This window comes from Furipterus horrens, unplaced genomic scaffold, assembly GCF_987537825.1.
Source record: "Furipterus horrens unplaced genomic scaffold, mFurHor1.1.pri manual_scaffold_1, whole genome shotgun sequence".
Taxonomy (NCBI): Eukaryota; Metazoa; Chordata; class Mammalia; order Chiroptera; family Furipteridae; genus Furipterus; species Furipterus horrens.
The window spans coordinates 202,297,673-202,322,767 of NW_028327171.1; the positions used below are offsets into that span (position 1 = coordinate 202,297,673).

A 25,095-nucleotide genomic window follows, 5' to 3' on the forward strand; every position below is an offset into this window, starting at 1 on the left:
AGGGCACAAAAAGACATCCATGTCCAAACCTAAGCCCTCCTTGAGCCCACCTGAAATTGGGAGTTCCATTTGGAAGGTCTGGAAGGGAGGAACCCTCCCCCTGCCTCTGGCCGCTCACAGCAACATCTCCCTCCCTACACCGTCCACCCAGAGTCACTAATACCATCCGAGTTAGAAATCCTGACCATCAGGTGAGCCCTGGGGCTGCAAAAGCTGTGTGTCATCCCTGCCAGCCCACACCCATCCCTCTCCCTCCCCCCCTCCCCCGCTGCCAGTGGATCATGGTGCAGAGAGAAACCAAAACCAAAACAAACTCAAGGGTAAAGCAGGGCAGGCTACAAGTGCCTTTTCTCCCAGCACCCTTTGCATTTTCTTCTCCCTTCACACATGCACACGTGGGCACACCCCAAGGCCAGCTCTGCCTTCTGCAGCCTCCACTTCTCCCAGGGGTTTTGTGCGTGGGTACACCTGGCCACTGTCATTGCCGTATGTTGTCAGGTTCAGTCCATATTGCACTTCGTTGTTGAGTTTGCATTGGTTGTCCTTGCTCTGATTGGACAATGGTATTGACTGACTGGAAACCACAAAACCGCACCAGCCTCACTCACTCCAGCTCTGATCCTGCCCCCAAGACCCCCCAAGGTCCCCCACCCTCTGCCTGTCCTCTGCTCTGGCCCCTGGGGAGTCACCTTGCCTCCCCACACCTGCTCCCCAGACCAGCATCCCATTGGGCCCAGCCCCTTCCAGCCCGCCCTCCTCTCCTGTGCACGGTCATGGCCTCCCTTCCAGGGCCCTCCTCTCACACTGTCGTGACCCTCATGACGAGCTCCCGGCTGCCACCCTGGGCGCTCCGCTGCTCATGAGGTCGTAAGTGACTCAAGATGTGCAGGATGGTGTAAGCACAGTGGTGATCGGACAGAGGGCCTGAGGGCTGGCTGGCTGCCCGGGCAGGGCCTTCCTCAGGGGCAGGGGTGTCCACAGCCTCCTCTTCTGAGGAGAAGGCATTGGCCTGGGGGGATGCGGAGGTCCGGGGGTTTGTCCTGCCTCCTGACTTTTGATCCTCCAGGTCTTTTGTCTTGTCATAGTTCAGCACTTTCCACTGCTGGTTGACAGCCTGCCACCGTTTAAAGATGCGGTACACAGAGGGGCCCTCGTGGATGATGAGACCTGCGGCAGCAGGGAGAAGAGAACAACAAAAGCCAGGTAAGGGAAAACAGGTCATAGTCTCCCTTTAGTTAAAAAAGCAGGAGCTGGAGCTTCTGAAGGATAAAGGAAGGGAGGTGGTTTGGAAGTGGTAATGGGGAGCAAGGACATCCCCAGACCCCACAGAATTGTGTATGAGAGAAAAAGCAGGCACCACTTGAGACAGCCATGCAAGAAACACTGCCCCCAGGAAACAGTCATGTTGCAATGAAAGGAAGATGAAAGTAACACTCGGAGAAGAGGTTGCTAATGACGGGCCATGCGGTCCAGAGGGTACAATGGAAGGGCTGGGAAGATGGGGCCAGTTAAGGGATGAGTGAAATAAGAAAAGGATGATTGTCCATATTGGGAGTGTGGTCTTGGAGGCCACCTGTGACGGTCGGTGAGTGGCCTGATGGGGGATGAGGCACAGCAATTGTAAATCTAGAGGTGGCTGGTCTGGCCCTGGGGCAAAGGGCTGATTCACAGGAGCAAACAGCAGCGAGTCACTCCATCCTCCTTGCTGTAAAGCAAAGAGACCGGATGGGAACACCTCAAAGCCTCTCCAGCCTCCAGCACACTGTGATTCTAGGAGGCAAGACAGCTACCCACTGCCCCCTTTCTCCAGTATTCCAACAGCTGTTGAAATTGCACTTCGTGAAACAAGTCTTCAAGGGTTCATTGAAGGAGAGACAGTCTCCCTCGGGCCCAGTAGATCCTAATGTGTTTGAGGATCTCATGGAAGCTAAGGGTCATCTTCCTGGGAAAAAAACCAGACACACGCATTGTCCTTGTAATTTTGGGGGGTTCATAAATCTTCTGTGGGCCGCCCATAGATCTGCCTGCTTCTGGACAAAGAGACTTCCTGTTCACGCGGTCTCTCACCCTCTCCCAACGTGCCAGCTCTCATCACTTCTTTCAACCTTTGGAACACATGCCCATGCGCTCTTGGCACTGTAGCGTCCATTTGTTCATTTATCCCACCAGCCTTGCGTGTACACTGTTATGCTCTTTCCCTTCGATTGCAAGCCCCTCGAGGACAGAAGGTATGGTTGAGGCTTAGACTGCTGACGCAGCCTCGGTGATGATGGAGGGTGCAGGGACCTCAGGGAGAGAGAAGCAGGGTCTTTTGAAGCCCTGAGCTAACTCCAGTAAGAGCCGCTACACTTGACTCTTAATTAGCTTCTTGATCAGACAGTTTTATCCTGATTGAGTAGGGTGGCTCTAATTTTTAGTCTGAATGCTGCCTTCTAATTATCTAACTGTCTAGTGTTCAGAGAGTAATTAAACCATTTTAATGGATAGGTGGCTGGAAGCGAGGAAGATGCACCTGTTTTTGTAGATAATGCTTGTTTGGCAAAAGTTGGAAACGCAAAAAGTACCTCATTCACATCTACTTCCTAACCCTCCTTCATCTTCCTGCTCTACAAATTACTTATTGATTCCTTGTGTGGTAGTTTTTTTTAATAGGGGGAAAATGGGTGGGGCCCATCTGATCGGAGCAGGTGAAGTGGGCAAGGTTGAAGAGATGGAAGGGAAAGAAGATGGATTGGAAATGGCAGTGGATAAAGAGAGAGCCAGAGACTGAAATTAGGATAGGAGGGAAGAAGGCTATTGGTGAAGGGAGGCAGAGAAGTAGCAGAAGGAGAAAATGGAAAACTAGAGGGCATGGTAGTATTAGAAAGCCAGTATGTTCTGATTGAGTGCTTTTCTGGGATTTTCTATTTAATTTAACAGTTACCTGGTAACCACCTACAAGGTGCCCAACCCTGGGCTGTATTTGTACAAAATCCAGTTCCAGAAGATTTACTGCCTTTGTCTTTTTAATGTCTCTCTACCTTTTTAAAAATATATATTTTATTTATTTTTAGAGAGAGGGGAAGGGAGGGAGAAAGAGATGGAGAGAAACATCAATGTTTGGTTGTTTCTCATGCTCTGCTAGCTGGGGACCTGGCCTGCAACCCAGGCCTGTGCCCTGACTGGGGATTGAACTTGCAACCTCTTGATTCACAGGCCAGTGCTCAATCCACTGAGCCACACCAGCCAGGGCTGTCTCTCTACTTTTTAGCCTCCTCTTCCTCACAAAACTGTAGACTCCATAGATCATCAGAGCCTTTCATTTGTCATCCTCTCTCTCCCCGTGATCTCCAGCTAAACTGGCCCTTTGCTCAGCCCATGAGGATGGGAAGGAAGGTGGCCGTTGTGAGTGGGTGGTCTTACCTGCATGGCTCCCATGCCCCTAGCTCACCACAGCCGTGTCAGGGAGTTCTTCTTGACATGGCATCCCCATTCTCCCTTGCTGAGTCTTGGACATTAGCCCTTGCTGTGTCTACAGCAGTGAGATACAATTCAATTCTATTTGGTGTTTTCTGCATTCCTACTGTGTGTTTCTATGAGCACCTGGTTCTCATCACATATGGAGTTAAGCTAACTGAGAAGTCTGGAGAGGAGCCTCTGGTCCCCTCCCCAGTGCTAGAGTCCCCTTCCCCACCCCCATCTCCTGCTGGTATCCTAGTGAAATGGCACAAAAGTCGCATTCAACTCTCCAACAGTGCTTCTCAGACTTTAGCATGCACCAGAATCAACCAGGGACCTTGTTAAAATACAGATTTCCAGGTGCCCCTCCCCAAAGAGTCTGACTCAATAGGTCTGGGGTGATGCCTAAGAATGCATATTTCTAAGAAGAAGCTCTGGGGCAATGCTGATGTTGCCTGTGCGTGGGCCACCCCTGTATTGTACTGCCTAGAACATGGCCCTATCTTGACCCACCGCCTCTCCGAAGACTCCACATTTTGAACAAAAAAAGTAACTAGAAGTAATTTCAAAGATCCTCAGACATGAAAATGTAAGGCAACTGGAGAAAAGGATTATTCCTCTCCTAGACCCAAAGACCTTCAGGCCCCATAGTTTAGAGTCCACTTACCTATGGACATGCCTTGAACAATCAGAGCATTATCACCTACTACTCTTGTGGCTTTAGGTAAGTTACTTCCTTTTTCTGAGTGAACTGGGGCTCATACCCCTTCCTTATAGGGTCATTATAAGAATAAATGAGGTAATGAGCCCTGCATGCTGATGCCTGGTGCAGTGCCAGGCACACATTTAACACTCCTGGCTACATGATCTTGATTGTTGTGGGGCCAGAGGAGATTATAGGATAGAAAATGCCCATTCTTCTCTCTTCCCCCTTCATTGCCAACCCCATTCCCAAACACGACCACCTATTCTTCCATCTCCTAAGTGTTCTTCCCAATCCTCAGTCTGAGTTATTGTTCATCAACGAACAACGTGCTGGAACTGAAAGGAGCTCTAGCAACCAACAATTCCACAGAAGGGGAAACAAGCCTCACACCTGTGCCACTTCTCCCGCCGCCAAGAACCTTCAGTGGTGACCTGGACAGACGCTGCCCCACCCGGCCCCAGCAGAACTACAGACAGGTGCAGGGCAAGACTAACCTCCGAAGCCCCCCATTGCCAAACACTTACCTTCAGACGCTACCCCCGAAGGAGCCAGCCCTGTCAGAACCTGTGCCAAAGAACTTATCAGGCAAGTGTGGGAAAGAACTCAGTATCAGCAGCTATCTGGGGTGGGTTCATAGACACCGCTGGGACAGGCCCACTGGCAATGTTCCTTGCCCAGTATTTTCCAGGGGGGACAGCTTTGTGCTTCTCACAAGTGTAGCCAGGCTCTACTTCTCAAGGCCTCCCCAAGGCACTGGCAAGGTGAGGGCCTCGGGGCCCCATCTGGGCATGCCCACCTTGACTCGAAGGCTTTGAGTCTTCGTCCGATGAATGCTTTGAGTGATCTGTCTTTTTCAACAAAGATTCAAAGGACAGAGGATGCTGAAAGCACTTAGTGAAGGTGACTGCAAAGTCACCTTCTGTTTCCATCTCTCAGTGCCATTTTAGTGCCCAGGGCAAGGCTGCCCCCATTGAGGTGACTTCTGAAAGAGTTCCCTTCCTTGCAGGGCTGTACAGAGTGTTCCTCAATGCATCAGAGTGAGAACATTCCAGTCACTCTGCTTACCCTGCGAGAAGACCTTTGCTGGAAAATCATTTGAATACTGAGACTCTTCGACATGAAGTAAGTTTAACTCAGTAGGACTGGGTAGGAAAGAGAAATAGCCTGGAGCCCCAAATATCTTTGCATTGGCATAACCGAGAGGTCCATTTATGGAAGTGTGTGTGAATTATGCCCTAAGATACTGTGGATTCTTTTCTGTGGGGTTCCTTTATGAGGCTTAGAGCTCTCACTGTCTGGACAAATAGACAGAATCACATTTCTCAGCCACTCTGGATGGTGTTGATGAAGGCGGTGACAATGAGGATGATGATAGTCAATATTTATTGAATGCTTACTATGTTCTTTCACTCTAAAATGGCTTTGCAAATATAGTCCACTTTTCACAGAAACCCTATGAGGTGGGTGATATTATCTCTAATTTACAGAAAAGGAAACTGCGCTCAGAGAGGCTCAATGTCTTGCCAAAGATACACAGCTTGTACATGGAGCAGGACATAAACCTAGGTTTATCTGAAACAGAATAGTGCCGCGTGTCTGGGCTGCTTCCTCTTCTGTGCTCAAAGGCCGGAGCTCCCTTCAGAAAGAGTGTAGCTATGGAGAAGATAGTTTTTTGGAAATTATATATGTGTATGTATACGTCATTTCTATTTGAATTCATAATAAGATGTGTTTTAATATATGTGTTACATTATTATAACAGAGTGGTTAAGAATGCGGGCTCTAGAATCAGATGAAACCGTGTTTTAGTTGTATGACCTTGGGTAATTACCTCTTAACCTCAGTTTTCACTTCAAGAAAATGGGCATTATAATAGTAACTACGTCATAGGGTTGTAAGGAGTAAATAAGACGATGTTCATAAAGCACTTTTCACAATACTGGGTACTGTGAATAATAAATATTAGGTATTATTTCATTATCACTATTATTAAATAAGTATCTCATAACTTCATTTTAAAGGAGTTATTATAAAGTTACAAAAGTAGTTTATGCAAACATGGCCAAGGTGTAAGAAATGGGTATTGAGGGAAAAAGTGTGTGTGTCCTTTATTCACGTTCTCTTTTATTTTCTATTAGCTGGAGATAAAAGACTCAAAAGCCCTATGAGACTATGGAGCCACAGGACAGAAGGGGCTCGGGTCCCTAAATCTCTGTGTGAAGGAGAACCTCCTGCTGATCAGGAACTTCTATTACATGAAGCCACTGAATTAGGGGGATTATTTTTAATATATATCTGCTGTAGTTACCCTAACTAAAATAACTTCAGTGCTAGGTAGAGGCCACAGGAGAAAAGCAGATTTGGTCATGTTCCATGTGGTCTCCAAAATGTATCAGCCAGCTTGAGCATCCACCTTATTTATTAAATTGTGCTATTTCCGGTCACAGACCCATGTCAACAGAGACATGCCACTCTGAGTCTGTTCCAAAGATTGTGCTGCAAGCACTGAAGACAGTCCTCAAGAGGTGTTTCAGAAAGATTTTGAGCCTGTCTGTACAACTGGATTAAGCAAATTACCTCCCAAGGAGTCTCCTTGGAGAGAGACAGAGCTCACTTGGTGTATCTGCTTCTAAACCAGTCATCTTCATCCTCCAAGCACCCAGCAGCTCAGGTGTGGAGAGAGGTGGCCGTGCAAGGGAAGCCGTGGGGGTGAGGGAGGGCGCAGGTGAGACAGGAGCTAATAGCTAATTTGGAAAGTTGGGTAAGCCACATGCAGGTAACAGCACATGGACTGAGCCTCACTCACTCATTTATGTGGCTGATGCCTATAGGTTTTTTGGCCTGGCCTCCCATCACTGAGACTCCCCCACAGCCACAGCTGTCAACCTCTGAGGAGGATGACACCTTCTCGCGATGGAAGTAACTTCAAAATCCTAGAATGCCAGACCTGCAAGGACCTTGGAGGTTATCAGGTTCAACCCTCTCATTTTACAGATGTATTAACTGAGTGGTAGAAAGAGGAAGTAACTTGCCCGAGTTCATAGAGGTAGTTAATGGCCGATCTGGTTTTCACACCTAGGTCTTCTATTTCCTAGTCTCTTCCACTGCATCATGTTGCCTCTGCCATATTTTCAAAGTTTCCTAATCCGGGAGTTAAAAGGTTTGACAGGCAAGTCATTTCCAGCCCAAAGGAGGGAAGAAAGGAAGGAATTTTTGTGGCATACATGTATTTTTAGTTAATGTGAGTCAAAATTAAGTTTGAAAAATAATGTTTTTATAGTTCTGCTGCCACCCCCTCCCCCCCACACACACCCTGCCCACTTGCTAAAAATCAGGATTTGAATCCCTTTATTATAAAGGTCAGGTGCCAGGTATCTCTAAATCATAGGGGAAAAAAACCTGGATGGACAGCACACAGAGGAAGCTTTAACAAAACATTAAAAAATAATTTTGTTAATTACCATATTCCACTGTTTCAAAGATTTGGAGCAAGCTCAGAAAGGATGCTCTCCTTCCTCCCCATCACCCCATTCCACTTACAAGTAAAAAATCAAAGAGGGTGAGGATGAGGTCCTCATTTTTGCAAAGTTGACTTTTTGAGGGCCAATCTCTTGGGTCTGCAGAATGAAAAAAGAATGTTTTTGGTGCCAAAGACCTTAATTAATTTGCTCTTGTTAAATTCTAATAACTTGACCTACTGGAGCAAAGAACGTTCCATTTGTTTTCTGTGAGGCTCTGTCAACTTCTCTGCTGGGGCAGACAGCGTCATTAGAGATGACGGAAGAGGAGGCAGGTGGAACAAGGACATTCAATGTAATCAGATCTTCTCATTCAGGGGACATGGGTGAGGGATCCTAAAACCTTCAAGAAGAAGCACTGCTCCAAATAACAGCAGACTCTCAATTATGTGAGGATGTGGGGTCAGGTTCTCTAGGCTGTGACTGGATTTGGCAAACCTTTATTGAGTGCCTACTATGAGCAGAATCTACAAATGTCTCCTAGCTTGGTCACTCATATTTAGGAGTGCCTGCTCCTTTGCCTACATCCTCTTATTCAATCCTCTCAACAACTCTGAAGACAGTGTTATTATTCTATTTCACAGATAAGGAAAGGGAAGCAGAGAGTTTTGCAGGGACCCTGGAAACTATGCCAAGGTGGACCCCGAAGCCACCATTGTGAATCTCATCTCCTTCCTGAGCTATTTTTGGGGGCCAAGAAACTAGCCCCGTACTAGCACATGGAGTATCCTGCAAGGACTCACCTGCAGAGGTAAGCCAGACCTGCCTTGTGCAGGCCATGGTTCCTGTCCTACATTCCTGTAAGTGAATCTAGTGTCAGGTGTGCTCACTGGTAGTTCTGTGAGCCTGAATATCTAGTTGAGCCTAAAAATGAAGATACTTCTGGTACACGTTGCAGGTTACACCTGATTCTCCCTTCCAGAGAGTCCCCCAAAAGCTGATACTCAATAACCACTTGTGCAGTGCTGTGTGTTTTTCCTCAACTGGACAGCACATTGCAGAGCAGAAGAGGTGACCCATACTTGAACTTTACCCTTAAAATCACCATCATCACTACTGATCATCATCACCATCCACAAAATCACCATCATCGCAACCACCATAAGAATCTGTTTGTGCATTTCAGCTACTTCCTGTTACCTCCTCTCCCTTCTCTCCGTCACATATTACTCCTGTTTGGATCTCGTCTCCCAGCATTTTCTCCTGCGGACAACCTCTCCTAGAAAAAAACTGAACAGAGAGTACTACTCTGCTGCCTGACTAAGCCTAAGACAAATCCTTCATTTAGTCTCAGAGTTTTACCATCTAAAACATGGGAAGAATAATCCTTGCCTCTAGGACATGCTCTGACACTGAGTTAGCTCCAGTTCTAACCAACAAAATGATAGAACAATCTAAACATTTGAAAGATGAGAGAGTCTAAGGATAACTGTATCTGACCACTTTTGGATGGCGCCAATGGCAGTGAGGGTCCCTGTGCATTCCTCTTCCATTCGTGGCCTGTCAGAGCAGAATGGATAGATCATGGTGTGGCCATGGATCTGGGAAATTGTGTTTTCCTAAAAGCTTAGAAGGAAGGAAAACAATGTGAAAACTCTCAATATTTAGCTCACTCTGCTTCTCCCAGAAATTGAGTTACTGCGTGCAAGATAAATGTAAGAAGTGAAAGAATTAGAGAGACAGAAATGGGCCAGGGGGAGGCGGGCAGATAAGAGGAGGTACGATGAGCAGGGGAGACCAGAGCACCAGGCAGGCCAGAGCAGGGGTGCTGGGTGGCTCAGAGCCCCTGGGAGCAGAGCAGGCCTGTTTGTGAGGGCTCCTCCTATCAGTGGGCCCAGGTGTACCAAAGTGGCAGGTGCATCTACAGGCATCCTGTAAGTGATGCCGTGGGACTCCTGCTATCTGATACAAGAGGTCTCATAGAAGGAGCACTTGACTGCTAGTCAGGAGACCTTGCTTCTAATCCCACATAAGCAACCTTGAGCTTCCCTTCTCCAGTCCCAGCTCTCCCAACTGCAAAGTAAAGGAGCTGTACTGCTCAATTGTACAATCTCTTCTTTGTTCAGTTCCCTCACTCTTCAGATGCGTGGAACCTTGAGTGGTAGACAGTACCGCTACTCCTTTCTCTCCTCCATGCTTCCAGCAGGGGAGGAGGAGAATACTTCCCTGCCCTACCACCTCTTTGATGTAAGGTTTGTTGGTAACGTATACTGGCCAATGTCTGTGGGCAGAAGGAGCAGTAAGCCAGTACTGAGCTGAAGTTTTGAAAAGCATTGCAAATGTCAACCAGTCCTTTTGTGCTCCTGCACTTGGCTAGGAGATGAATAGAACCCTGTTGCCCCTTCTCTTTTAATGTGGATCCCAGCAGGAGGAAACATCCAGAGCAGGTCCAAACCCAATGCACAGCCAGAAGCGAAGCCCTGCCAAGGCCAGCAGAACCACAGCCATCTCACAGACCCATGAATGGAAAATAAATGATTGTTGTTGTAAGGCCCTGCAATCTTGGAGTTGTTTGTTACTGCAGCCAAAGCTGACTAATATACCACGTGACAGGAAAGTATGTCTCATAGATGCTCACATCACGGACAGATCAAAAGTCTGCCTGAAAGAGAATGAAGGGCAGCTGGAGGGGCCCCTACAGGAAGGCCCTCCTGTGCTTCCCCCTCCATGCCAGAGCCCCATACCTCCATATGGAGACACAACTGGTTTTTGGCATCAACAAACCAGGCCTCAGCAGGAGAAGGAAGGCAGTTTTGTGAAAGAGGGAACTAAATTAGAATGCCTCAAAGTCAAAGTCCTCCCATTAACAGTTCTCTCTTTTCTGCAGTCCTCTAGAGCTGGGCAGTCTGTTTCTTTCACTGCCTACCGTAATAAAAAGTCTCTTGAACTGGGAGTTGATGTATTGGTTTTGCTAGCATAGAGAGGCAGCAAGATGCTTAGACAAATTTGCAAGTTCCAGCATCACTAGTCTCTGGCTACTGTAATCAGTATGCAAGTCTCTTCCCTCTCTGGTTCTGATATTAAAGGAACCCAGAGAAACTCACATTAATATCATCCCAGTCAAATTCTAACTAATAGATGTTTTTCTGCCAAATGAGACAATGTAGCATGTTGATATAATACACAAACCAGTGCCCAGAGAGGACAGCTGTGGATCTCTAGTTCTGCCAGCACAGTGGCTGAGGGGATCATCTCTGAGGGTTCCGGATCGGGATGTGCAACCAGTGCTTAAGCCTGCTTTACGTCACTCAGGGAAAGCCAGGACCATCCCCCATCCCCTCGGTGACTTGGACAAAGAGTTCAGAGTTGACAGCCACAATCATTTGTTGGGAAAAACGAAAAGATCCAGCTCTCCACCAACCAACCTAACATGATGGAAAAGAGGAGAACATAGATTTGGGAATGGGATATGTAGGAACCTAAGTGGTGAATTTCCAGCTTTTTCCTAAACACTGAAGTCTTTTAAACAGAATCTTACCTGAAATGGAAACATATGTCATTAGATAAAAGAACAGAAGCTCAGGGTGAAGCAGAGGTGAAGTTTCGGAGCCTATATGGGCAGCATTCCATTTGCACCCTCCCGAAGCAGGGTGTGGAAGCCCAGGACCGCATACAGTTTGAAAACGACTGGACTGGAGAAATCTTGGGCATTGGTATAGGCTTATGGAAAGCTGGAAAAGGAGGTAGGCATCTCTGATACTGTTTCTGGGCATTTTTCTGAGACAAGAATGGAATTCAAGGCACAGGTGTTCCTCGTTTTTCTTGACAGCCACGGGGTGCCCAGCAGAAAGGAAAGCTTGCCGCATCCTGCTTGAGGCAGATAGACTGACCAAACAACTTTTCACAAATCTTCTTAGGGGCAAGCCCCCTTATCCTTATCTTCAACCAGGCAAGACAGATGCACCTGGGAAATCTTCAATCTTCCTTCTTTTTCTGCCCCCCCCCCCCCCCCATTCGCCTCTCAAATCTAAGTCATTGGCCTCTCCTGAGCTCACAGGTTTCAGGGCTGGTGCCATCCCTGCTTTGAAACCTTGCTTTGACCTTCCAGAGGGCAGGACCTGGAGGACTTGTCTGACTCACCATCACATGGCTTCCCACTTCCCCCAGAGACAAGCCCGCAGACTCACCTATACACACCACGTCCATGAATCCATACATCCCATAGCAGATCTGGAAGAGGAGGTCTTGGCGCTGCCATTTTGCCGAGGGACTGAAGGTTGACCAGATGAGCCAAGAGATGCTGGCGATGAGGAAGAGGGAACCCAGGATGGCAGCTGCAATCTGAACCTTCTCAATGACTGTCAGAGAGATGGCCTGCCACTGCAGGGAAGAGAACTCTAGGTTAGCTGTTGCTCAGATACCAGGACTTTCCAACTAGTGATATGGTGGCCATTATTGCAAGTTCCTGAGTTTTACCTTGTGCTTTTGATGTGGAAGAAACCTATATCACACCAAATGATCAAAAGTCATGGTATGGATAGGGTTCTGAGCAGGCGTGGCTGGGAAGGCAGGCTTTTATAAGTGATTATGAAACCTACAGAGAAATGGGGAGGAGGAAGTGGAATTGCAGAGCTAGTGCGAGTGGCGTTTCAGGGCTCAGGAATGTTCTTTTCAGAGCAACACTGTTGATGTTCTCACTGGCAGGTGCTGCGAGGACACGGACCTTTCTGTACTTTCCTACAACACCGGGCCTGCCATTTGATATACATGCTGGAGATGACCAATTCAGCGGGCGGGGAGAGGACACAGGATGTGGGGGAGAGGTAAGAAGAACAGTATAATTTACTGACTATAGATCAACATCGAGATTTCATTTTTTAACAGTAAAAGTATTATACTAATAGCAATGCTGCTGGATGGGTTGAAGGCTAAAGTGTGGGCAAGCTTCAGCTCTGAAATTCTGCTATTCTGTGGCTGGTCTAGGGAACAGAGGCCTAAATGAGCCTGGAGTTGGATGGTAGTTTGGGATTTATTCATGCTGTCACTCAACAGATATGTACTGAGTATTTTCCATGTGCTAGCCACTCTGCCAGGTGCTGGAGACAAAGTGGTAAGCAAAAGCATACAAGATTTCTGCTCTTATGGAGCTTACAATCTAGAAAACACAGACAACCAGGTAATTATTTACAAATGTAATTTGTCAGGAGTACGAAAGGGAAGTACACGGCACTGTGAAAGTCTACAAAATGGGGATTTGACTTCCCAGAAGAAGTGATGCTTGAGTTGCGTAGGAGTTTGCTAGGGACAGAGTGGAGGGGAGAGTGTCTGGGCAGAGGGAAGAATGTGAGCAAAGGCCCTGTGAGTATGAAAATCTGGAGAAGGCCAGGGAGAGTGGGGCAGAGAGACTGAAGAGATTGTGGGGTGAGACAGCTGGCAATGTCAGAAGGAAAGACCATGTGGAATCTTGGAGAATATGCACAGACTTTCGCTTTGTCTTAAAAGTAAATATGATGTTTTTGAACAATTTTAAGTAGGAAGTTGAACAGTTTTGTAAGGGAAAGATTGGGGAAGGTGGAGGAAGGACAATCTCCTGATTGTAGGAATTTGTGTGACACCTTGCCGAGAACACCCCTGAAAGCCTTCCAGCCTAAACTGGGGGGAAGGCAGACTACCTTCCATCTGCCAAAAGTGAGCCCTCACTATGCATTAAATGGTCAGGATGGGAGCACTGATTCTGGCTGCAGCCAGGACTGACCAATGGCCCGCCAGGCATTGTAGCCAGTGGAAAACATTCTGCCTGCTAATCTAGATGAAGGACATCAGCCTTTACATTTAATTATACAGATAGCATCCCATTACGGGTAACTGGGCCTTTAAATTTTCCACTGCTTCCCCAGCCTAGGGTTACACATAACAAGGGATTTTTCCAGAAGATGGAGTGATCCTACAGACTTTGCTCACACACAACAAATGCTTTTTACAGAGCCTGCCTCACTGTCTGTGAGGAGGGTTCCTGACCGAGCTTTTTGTTTCTACCACTAAGTCATCGATAACCTTCACTTTCTCCTGCTCTGGATTTCAAAAATCCTAAATCCAGAGGCACAGAAAGGTCCCCTTACTTTCTAGGGCCCCTTTTCACCAGCCCCCAAGGCACCTATGGAAACTAAACAGGGCTCCTGACTACAACTTGATGCGTGATGAAGAAGGAGCAGGGCCGGGGCGCGGGACAGTGCCAAGGCTCTCCTCCTGTCCAGCCCATGGGAGACCCCACAAGAGGTGTCAGGAGCAGAAGTTCAAGGAGGAAGCAGAGAACAAGGGCCTCAGACTCCTCAAGGAGAGGCTGGGAAGGGGAGCAGGGCTCCAAAGGTTCCAGGCTCCGCCACCTCCAGACACCCGGAGCTTTGCTCCAGGGCCGATGCTGCCCGCAGCACCGCGATAGTCCCCGGCTTCTGCAGCACAGTGAATGCACGGACCAAGGGGGAAGAGCGCAAAGTCTGCCTGGCTGCTTCCTTCCTTACAACAAGGAGCGCTGAGCGCAGAGGCTGGTGACCCAATTCTAGCTGAGCTCTGCCCCCACGTGGGGAGGGTGACCTAGGAGAAGTCAATAAATCATAAAGACTTTCAAGTTTCCCTTTTGTAAAAGGGGAAATAATTGGTCCCACTTCCTAGAGTATTATGAGGGTTAAATGAAATAACTCTCTAATCAGTGCTTTGAAGGATGTGGGTTGCCAGCATTTCTATTCTTCATTATGTTTCAGCAAAAATACAGTTATGCATGTGGCGGTGGGAGCTTCCTAAAGGTAACCATACTCAGCAAACTCAGTGCTGGGTACGGTGGGGTAAAAGTTAAGGACTAGACCCAGGAGTCAGACCCCTTGGATGCAACTCTGCTCCACCAGGGTAGCCCCGATCAAACTGCTGACCCCTCTGAGCCTCCCCTGTCTCATCTGTAAATTGGGAATGATAACAGTACCCACGGCCCTCGGTTGTTTTCAATATGAAATGAGATGATGCATATGAACACCCTTTCTTAATGGCTCTCCTGCTAGAACCAGAGCTTGCAGAGGGTCGCTGAGCTAACATACTCTCATGGCCTCTGTTTATCACGACTTCATATGGGGCTTGGAAGAAACCTCCCCACACTGAGCAGAGGCAGTCACTTGCAGTGCCACCTGCCTGCTCCGTCCTGTCCTGCAGGTGGCCTGGCTGGGCTGTGGGAGGGGAAGTTGCCCCACTGAGGTTCAGCAAGCAGCTAGCTGTCTCACACTTGGCTGGACCCAACGAGCCCAGGACACACAACTGGGGACAATTTGGGCCACAACCACATATCACTGCTGCTGGTCCAAACTACTTCTTTCTTCTGGTGCTATCCCGAAAAGTGAAATGGCATTTACTGAGCACAAGTTGCTGCATTTCCAAAAGTAATGGAATCACAGTAGTAACCTAACAATAAATTAATAGATCAATTTTGTCAATATTGCCATTTTCTTTCTGTACATATGTGCTTAGAATAACCTTCCCCCCTACCGCCACACACACCCCAGAAAAGAGTTATCCCTAAATGGCTTTTCATTTTATGAGTCAGAGGCCAGTGCCTGTTTGTGAGCCAAGGGGGCACTGTAGGTTTGGACTCTGACCCTTCTCCAAGGCTTGAATCAGTTGAGAAGGACAGGGGTACAGTTAATGCACCCAGGAATAGTCTGTCTCCTGACACTGCTGCTTTAAGGCACTGCAAAATCTGAAATGAACGACTAAACATGGAACTGCCACAGGGAGAGGCACCCCTTGTTCTGATCCCTTGGTACATCATCAGCATGGCCAGGGTCCCTGGGAGGGCAATGGCCCGTGTCAATCTGCATAGTGTCTAAAATAAAATGCCCTGGACACTGACGCTCCGCGTTTCCAGCTGCCCCCGCCCCCTCACGCAGAGACCAGCACCCGATATCTCCACGAAACCACCAGCCCTCCTGGGCTTGCAGGACCGACTCTCCCCTCCCCCCTCAGGGAGGAGGCGTGAAACAATCATGCAAGCTGTTCTGGTTCCCATCCTCACTAGCCTGATGGCTAATAGATTACATGGCAGTGTAACTGACCGTGCACATGTGGAGGTGTTTCCAGAAGCCAAGCGCCCTGTAGAGGTGCATGCCTGGAAGGGAGAGCTGTCTGTGTTGGAGGATTTACAGGGTGGTACAGGGCCTGCTGCCTCCCCTGGGATGTTGGATGTGTCAGGGCAGGGTGGGGGGAAGTAATGGGGGAACCTCTCAGTTCTCACAGGTACAGCTCTGTCTGAATCTGTTTGGCAGACCCCACCCCCAGCCCTGGTTCTCCCTGCCCTTGCCCTTCACAGGAGCCCCTCCCCTTTTCCTTCTTCCTTATTGCCCATTCTTCTCTTTTCCTCTGCCTCCCTCTCCTGTCTCTCTTCTCCATTCTTCTCTGGTCCCTTGTCACAAAAAGTGTGACCCATAGGCCAGCAGCATCCCCCTCACCCCCATCACCTCATAGCTTATCAGAAATGCAGAATCTCAGGCCCTGCCCAGACTCCTGTATCATGTCTGCATGCTGACAAGATTCCAGGTGAATTGCATGCACATTAAAGTGTGGGAAGTGCCGTTGAACCTCTCTCTTCTTAATTCTTCTTTCCTTGACTTTAGCTTTGTCTCAGTCTTTCTCCTCACCCCTCCTGCCCCTGTCTTCTTTCCATCCTGCTCTCGTCTGCCCTCTGGTCTTTCTCCCTTCCTTTCTTCTTTTCGTTCCTCTTCTTTTCTTTTCCTCCCTCCCTTCTTTCCTCCTTTCTCTTTTCCTGCCCTTTTCTTTCTGCTTCCACCCATCCATTCATCCATCCATGCATCACTCTCTTATTCCCTCTTCCATCTGGCTCTCCACACCTCTTTCCTTCCATATCTATTTCTCCATCTTTGCCTTATTCTTTTTTCCTCTTCTTGCTGAAGCTTAAGAAAAAACTGACAAACACAGAAGTTATTTCAATTCCTCTTGCCCAAATGCCATCTGCAGTCTTGCCCACCTAACACATCTCGTTCCTTTTCTCCAAATTGCCCTGACTCTAAGGTGAAATGGTCCACCCGCAGGAAAGCTGGGGGTGTGGGAAGCCCCGAGACCCAGCACCCCCAGGCCCTCAGCCAGCGGCAGCCCCCAGTTGTTACCTGCAGAGGATTCTTTGTGCTTATGGCAATGACGTGGTACTTGTAGTAGCACAGCTCGCAGCTCCAGCAGCCCCGCTCGCTGATCCACTTGATGAGGCAAGGCTGGTGGGTACACTTGACCGAGCCATCGCAGCGGCACGGGCTCAGCAGCTCCCCCTGCAGGGAGAAAGGCACAGGATGGTGAGGCCCAGAGTCTGGCGGGCAGGCAGACGGGCAGACTGGCGGTAGGCTGGGGTAGGCCAGACCACGCCACTCAAAGCAGGCCACAGGCTTTGCTGGAAGGCACCAGACCCTACAGAGGAGACTCCAGCCTCCCCACCATGGAATCCAGGCAACTTCAGGGAACTCAACTAACAGTTCAAAGCCCCGGGTCCCGCTAGGGTTTCTGTGAAAATGAGTGAGTCAATTTCTATGGAAGCCTTCTGCCATCCAAAGCGGGTGTCATCCTCAGCTGGCTTCTCTTTAAAGGCTCAGCCAGGGTTCTCAAGCTCAAATGCTCTCAGGGTTAGACAGACAACACAAGTGATGGAAGCTAGCTGGTGGGGAATGGGACACAGAGGGCTCAGACTCAAGTTAAAGGGACAGCCACTCAGCTCCAGCCTGCCGTAGATGTGGAAATTTATGTGGCAATTTTTATTTATATTTTTTGTCCTCACCTGAGGATGTTTTCCATTGCTTTTAGAAAGAGAGGAAGGGAGGAAAAGACATTGACTGGTTGCCTCCCGTACCCATCCAGACTGAGGTTGCTATGAGCCCAGACTGGGGATCAAACCCACAACCAAGTATGTGCCCTGATTGGGAATTGAACCTGCAACCCTTTGGTGACAGGACGACACGCTAACAAACAGTCACACTGGCCAGGGCTGTGTGGCAATTGTTATGTAATATCTCCAGTACTCAAATATTAACAGCTAGTACAGTTTAAAAACATATATAGTGAGGAGCATTTTGCCCAAGTTTAACACTCTGGTCTTAAGGCTTTGCATTCTTTTGCAGACCAGCTCACAGAGACCCAGGTCCCTTTCTGTGAGCCTCTCCCCCAGGAGTCAGAGTGATAAAAGCATGGCAGGCGGGGACAGGCCTGAATCCATGAGACTAGGAGGTTGGGCCCGGCAGGTCCCTCTGGGCAGCCTTGGGCCTTGCTGGGAGTGGATGGAATGATTGGTCCAGGGGAACTGGAAGCAGGGAGGCAAAATACCTGCTCTGCTTTTCCAGTATTGACAGACCATCTTCACTGTGGCTCTAGGCCCTTCCCACACATCTGCTATAGCATTTGACCCATTTGTCTCCGGGTCACTACACTGTTACCCCTCACAGGGACAATATCTTATTCACCTTTGCATCCTTAGCGCCTAGTACAGTGCCTGAAGCACTCTACTCTACCCAGCTTTGCCAGTGGAACACATGTGTATCTGTTTGATGAACAAGAGGTCTTGTTCCTCTAGGACGTGGCCAGCTCCAGGTGGGCACCTGTGGCACCTGGAAGAGGAGTAGAGAAGGCAGGAGATGCCCCCATTACTGGGCACTCCCAGTTCCCATGAAAGCCTAAGAGCCCTTGGTAGGGAGTAGCCGCTGCGTGTCTCTGGGAAAGAAACAGGAGGCGGTATATGGGGAGAGGTACTGGGGGAGAAGCAAAAGCCCTCATTATTCATGGCAGCATTTCCTAGGCTCATTTATTCTAACAGGACGAGCTGGGTTTGATTAATCAGGTTGTTAAGCAGCTATGTCAAATTGCCGATCAGGTAAGAGACATTACTCCTGGTCCCTGGCAAGGGTGCCAAGAGACAGCGAAGGCTACACTCTGTGCTTCCCAAGCAGCAGCCACAAGACGGGGCAGGAACAGCTGAATTGCGACTGATGACGAGACCTGGGCTCTCCATCATGGCTCTGGATATGGGACCACCAGGGCTCACATACCCAGCCTCGGCATACTTCTCTGAGAAGTGGGGGAGGGGTGTGACCTGGTCCCAGTGCCTGGCTGTATGGCCAAGAGGTCAAAGGTGTGCTGCTTCCCTTGGACCTCCCGGTCCCCTACTCTTTCCCTTAGGACTGGACAACCCAAAAGGCAGAATAGGGACTTCTTAGGCACCACAAATAGTAGAAAGCAAGAACACCAAAATTGTTAGAAAAAGTTAACTTTGATGAAGGAATCAATCCAGAATTTTAGAAAGAAAAATAAATCTGCGAAGAAGCTATTTTAACCTTGGCATTCATGCAAGTTTTGTATTTTATGGTTTAGTATATTTTTACGTATATTGGGAGGAGAGTAGGGCTCTAAGAGGCCTTAACCTGGACACTTCGTCATCTTCAACTGGTTAGATCTGTGCTTCTTCAAGAGCAAGAGAAGTGGAAATGAGCCAGCAGCCAGACAGGTTCAGGTTAGACTTAATAATGGTCTTCGCTGGAAATTCTGTTAAAGGCTAAAAATGGTGGAACATGGAAACTGAGGTGGTAAACATCTCTCAATATAAGAGGGACATCTATTGAAGAGAAAGTTTCAATGACCAACTCAAGGTCACTTAGCCAGCCAGTGGCACAGCCAGAATGTAAAGCCAGCTCTTTCTGACATCAGACTCCGAGCTTTTCAACACACTGTTCTGCTCATTCCCCTTCTGCATCTTGGTCCCTGCTGTCCCTCCCATGCCTATGCCCTTGGGTCTCTTCTCTGTCTCTTCTTCCCAGATCCCACCCCTTCCCCGGCCCAGCACCGGCCCCTCCAGCAGGATATAACCTTGTTTCCTTTCCCCCTTCATCTCCCACAGTTTGGTAGTTATTCTCTCATTGTTTCCTCTGGGATTTGGGCTGTTTCTGCATACCCCATAGAACTGGGCACACTGACGGGACAGGCCCCAGGGGATGGGAGAGGACCAGCCCCTCCGGCTCAGCTCCTGAGGCCCCAGCCTTTGGGCTAGGAGGATTATTATGAATGTCCGTGGAGCTCAACAAACTCCACAGATCAAAGGGTTTTATTAAACACGAAGGGTACCACACACTTCTTTGATGATCTGCTTGGAGCTTTGGGGCCCAGAGACTGTCCTGGGAATGACACAGGCAAGAAAAAACAGTTCTTCTCTAATCCCCAGGCTCCCACGGGACACTGTGTGGGGTAGAAGGGAAGAACATGGTGTTTGGAGACAGACTCCTTAGGTCTGAATGCTTCTTCACTGCTTACTGGCTGTGCAAACTTGGGCACGTTTCTTAACCTCTCTGAGGCTGCATTTCCTCATCTTTCCATTGTGTCTCAAGGGTGGCTGTAAGGACTGACTGAGATCACGCATACAAAATGCTGGACACAGTGCCTGGCACAGGTAAGTCCTCTTGTGAAAATATTACAATTCTAACTTGTATTTTCCTAAGGATTTTGACTTCATAGTTTTTTCTACTCCAGTTCTACTTGGTTCTCCTACCATGAAATAGTTAAGGAAGGATTGCCCTGGCCAGGTGGCTCAGTTGGCTGGAACTTTGTCCTACACACCAAAAGGTCATGGGTTTGATCCCCCGTCATGGCACATACCTAGGTTGCGGGTTCGATCCCCGGTCGGGATGCCCATGGGAAGCAACAGATCAACATTTCTCTCTCACATTGTTGTTTCTTTCTCTCTCCCACTTCCTCTCTCTAAAATCAACAAATATAGATCCTCGGGTGAGAATTTTAAAAAATAGTTAAGAAAGGGAGCCATGCCTTACGTAAAGGGTGAGCTGAGCCCCAGAGAGAGGTTGAAATTAAAGAACTATCTAAGAGCCTGCCCTTCTGAGCTGGGTAAGGGGCCAGAATATGGATCTTCTGACTTCTGGCCCAGGACCATCCTCTGTGTTATCATGAGGTCACTGAGAGCATTTGGGGGCCCCCATCCCTGGGGATGCTGAACAGAACAGGGTAAGTCCTTGGATGGGTTAAGTGGGGTCATGCTAGAGGCAGGAGGCAGGACAAAGTGAGCCGCCACCCTGGGCTGTGGCTGAACTGGATGGTGGGAAGAGCACAGGATGGATTCTCCTTGCTGCCAATGACACAGTCAGTGGCAACTTCTCCATTCACAGATTTCTTTCTGTTTATTTTGGGCATGCTTCTTTTTTTCCCTCCTTTTAATCTGAAGGGACTTGCTTCTGGAGTCCTTAGGTTAACCTGGTTGTCATGGCAGTGGCAGGTAAGCCAAAGACTTACCCTTCCACCCACACAGACACCAGGTATCCCTGCCATGGAGCAGAAAGAAGCAAATCTAGTCTAGCAAAGCAAAGGCAGCCCAGCCCTGCTGCAGGGTACATTTTGGGGAGATCAAAGCAAAGGAGATGAAAGAAACACTAGCCTTTGGGTGTAGTTCAGAGACCTCTTTATGGAGACTAGTGTGGTGGATAAGAGTTTGGGCTCTAATCTCAGACAGACTTGGGTGTATCCAGGCCCTTACAATCTATGTGACCCTGAGCAAGTTGCTTAACCTCTCTGGGACTCATTCAGTCATTCTTTCATTCATTAACTATTGATCTAGTGTGTTTTAAGTTCTGTTCTGGGTGTCAGAAATATAGCAATGAATGAAACTAACCAACATTCTCTAGTAGGGAGAGACAGACAATTAAAAAAGAAAAGTAAACTGTAAGTACCTAAGATGCTATCAAATGCTATGGAGGAAGATAAGCAGGGAAAAGGGAAATGGAATACCAGGGAGGTGGTGAGTTAAAATTCTAAATATGGTGGATATGGAAGGCTTCACCAAACGGGGACATCTGAGTGAAGACGCGAGGAAGGTAAGGAAGCAAGTCATGCAGGTGTCTGGGGACAGAGCATTCCAGGCCAAGGAAACTTCCATTGCAAAGCCCTGAGGCAGAAGCATGCTTGGCCTGTCCTAGGGACACCAAAGTGGCAGGTGTGTCTACAGTAGTGTGAATGAAGGCAAGAGGAGTAGGAGATAAGGTCAGACATGTGCTGGGGATCAAAAATGGCACTAATCAGGTGAAGCCTGTGGGTTATTTACTGTGAATGGGATGGGAAATTATGAGAATATTTTCAGCAGAGGACATGACCTGATCTGACCACATTTGATGGGATCACTCCAGCTGCTGTACTGAAAATCATCTAGAAGGAAGTAAGGACTGAGCAGGGATACAGAAACCTGCTGCAGTAATCCAGGTCCAGGTGAGCAACGATGGTGTTTTGGACCAGCATGGTAGCAATGGAAGATCTGAGAAATGGTCAGTTTCTGAATATGTTTCTGAGATACAGATATTAGGATTTATGGATGGATTAAATATGGTGAATGAGGGAAGGAAAGTCAAGAATACTGCTGATTTTTACCTGAGCCATGAGAAGAATAGAGAGTTGCCTTCAACGGTGACAGGGAAGACTGAGGAAAGGGCAGGTGTTGGAGGGTAGATTGGGAGCTCAGCTGCGGACATGCCTACTTTGAGATGTTTATTAAAGTCTAAGTGGAGACATGAAATAGGAACTGCAATATATATTAGTCTAGAGTTTGGGGGAGAAGTCCAGGCTAAGATACAAATTTGAGAGTCATTGGCATGCAGGTGGCATTTAAAGCTGCGAGGTTGGGTGAAATCACCCAAGCACTGAGTGTAGGAGGGAAAGAGGAGAGGTGCCAGGGCCACTCCCTGGAGGATGCCAAGATGTCAGAGCTTGGACGATAGGACAGAACCAGTAGAAAAGGTCAAGAGGGAAGGTCAGTGAGATAAGAACACAAAGGTACAAAAGCCAAAGCAGACACAGTGTTTCAAAAAAGAGGGGATGATCTATCCCATCAAGTGGTGCTGATGATGGGCCAAGTTGGTTGAGAACTAAGGACTAACCATAGATTTGGTGAGTTTCCTTTGATTTCTTCTATTTTCCCAGGGAAATATGAAACACGGCCATGAGCTGGACACGCATGTGGGGAAGGAGGTATCAGACATCTGAGAACTGGTATACAATAGTCATCTGTGAGAGACTGCATGGTCAGAGTAGAGAAATAACGAATGACTGCTGGCAGCACCAAGGGTCCTTTCTATTACAAAGGAATGGCTCATCTGTGAAATTGGAGAATATGTTTAAGTAAGAGAATATATTTAGCAACATGCCTGGCACACAGTACGCTTTCAGTAAATGCTGGTTAATATGTAAGAGGTTATAATATGGGTTAAAGCAGGTCTTCTTGTCTGTAAGCCCATCTTCTCACCCACTCCAAACATGGATCAATATCCTTCTTTCCTTTCTTCCTGCCTTATATAACATTCTCTTCTTATTAATAATCCTAATGTTATAAGCATTTCACAGTTTTAATAATACTGTCATAGAAATTCTACCCTTTACCACCACAGTAATTAAATGAGGCTAATAATTATTTCTCCTGTTTTACATATGCAGACAACCACTCAGAGGAGCTATTCTTGTACAAGAGAAAGGCAGAGTAAGGCTCTGAAACCTGTTCCTTCCATCGGGCTTCCTGTAACCACAGCATCTCTGTCACCCCAGCAGCCTTGTCCATCAGATCCTTACCTTTCTGGCTCTGATTAATGAACAGTCTGCTGGATCCCCTATTAACATTTAAACACAAAGGCAGAAATCCTTTGTCCCTTTTTTCTTCTCCTATGAACTCAATTCCAAGCAGTGTTCATTGGGTACCAATTGATGAGAAGGAGGCATTTGTTAAGTAAAATTTAAGAGACAGAGACTTTTGTAAGCATAGTAGTGCATTCAAGTTTTCTCTTAGTTGCAGTTTAGATTAATAAGGAAGGCTACTGCTGCCTGTAGATGCTCCACTGTAAAGACTCACAGGACCTTAAAATCAAAAGGTCCCCTCCAGGGAGAACCTGGGATCTGTGTGTTTTGGGGTGGGATAAATAGAAAAAGTTCTCTGGGATTGTAGAAAAGAATAAAGAGAGATGCCAAAGAAAGTAGGGGCTCCCAATGTCCATCTTAGGCAGTCTCTGGACTTAGAGGACGGATAGTTGGCTTGATAGGGAAAGTAAAGAACTCTGTGTATCACTCCGTGGACTTCACATATTTGGGGGACCAGCTAACAGTAAGGACTATCACAACCCTTTCTCCCAACTTCATGGGTCCAACCAAACTGACCAACCATTTATGTAGCTGTAATCTGGTTTGATGGCAGAGGAGCACCAATGGGGCCAATGGATTGAAGGGAACCTAGAAGATTCCAAGTGTGTTCTTCCTGCAGAAGACCAGACAGTGATTTTTTTAGTTTCATAAACCTGTACAAGTCAACATATACTGGTATTAGGATCAAGAAAAATGACGTATCATGAAGGCCTACTTACTAGAAAAGGTTGTGATACAAAGAGAATGGGAGAGGGGGTGACTCCGGCCTCTCTGAAGAATGGTAAAGCAAGTTTCCCCCTTATCTAAGGGAGGCAGGCTGATTTGCAAGATGACCTTCAAAGATCCTGTGGCGCTAGGAACCACTGTTACACGTGGATAAGCCATCCTCGATTCTCGGCATGTTGTGTCAGACCAGGTACGGGCAACTCTGTTTCTGCCCAGAGCCCTTCCAGGCCAACCTTCAGCTCTGCCACCAACCACAGCATTTACCAGCCGCATTCCCGCCAGGCCCCGCCCAAGCTTCTTACTGCCCCTCCCAAGAGTGCCAAGGTCAAACCGTGGCTTTATCAACATTGGCAGAAGGAAATAAGAATTGCTGCAAGACGCTTTTATGTACAAGAAAAGAGTTCTATTACTATGTTACTAAATAGGAAAAAGTTCTAAGGCCTTAATGAGCTGTACTTATCTATACGAAATCCAATTAACCACATAATTATTTCTAGTTTTACTCACATACCAGTGGCTTACTTAATACACACACAGACACGACACATATACACACATGTATAATCTGCCTCCCTCTTCATGGAAAAATTTCCAGCCTTCCTGTTCATCAGATCAGAAAAAAAAGAAAAAAGAAAAGACAAGGAAAACACGCACAGAGACTCAAACCAAACCCTCCAAACCATGTTTTCTCACTTTCATGACAATTATTTTATTATGGCTGTGTTTTTCTCCCTATAATTTAACTGGTATGACACAAATGTACCTATTCCCTCTAACTGCCTCTAAATTTACTCAATGGGTACTAGAAAAAAGTTAACCTAACAATAATTGAATTTAAATAACATTCAGTTCCATTCTGCATAATAAACAAACTAAGCTATTCAAGGACTGGAAAGAAAAGTCATATTTCATGTGTATATTCATAATCATATCTGCATTACTAATGACCTAAATGTGCAATATACTGTCCGTTTGTCTTTCTGTATAGCTCATCATTACCATCGCCATCGTTACTGAAGAGCTACAATTAAAGGCTAGTCTACCCTCAAACCCCTCTGCCTGACT

General features: G+C 47.5%; 1 protein-coding gene across 1 annotated transcript in view; it reads right to left on the minus strand.

Annotated features, from left to right (window-relative positions):
- Positions 1–268: 268 nt before the first annotated feature.
- Positions 269–25,095, minus strand: part of MARCHF4 (membrane associated ring-CH-type finger 4) — an 86,310-nt gene continuing 61,483 nt past the window's right edge. The window contains exons 2-4 of the mRNA XM_090283503.1: positions 16,764–16,919; positions 11,790–11,982; positions 269–1,167 (exon numbers count right to left, since the gene is read on the minus strand). Of these exons, the coding sequence (XP_090139629.1) occupies positions 800–1,167; positions 11,790–11,982; positions 16,764–16,919 (717 nt within the window). The 3' untranslated portion in view covers positions 269–799. The remainder of the gene's footprint in view (positions 1,168–11,789; positions 11,983–16,763; positions 16,920–25,095) is intronic.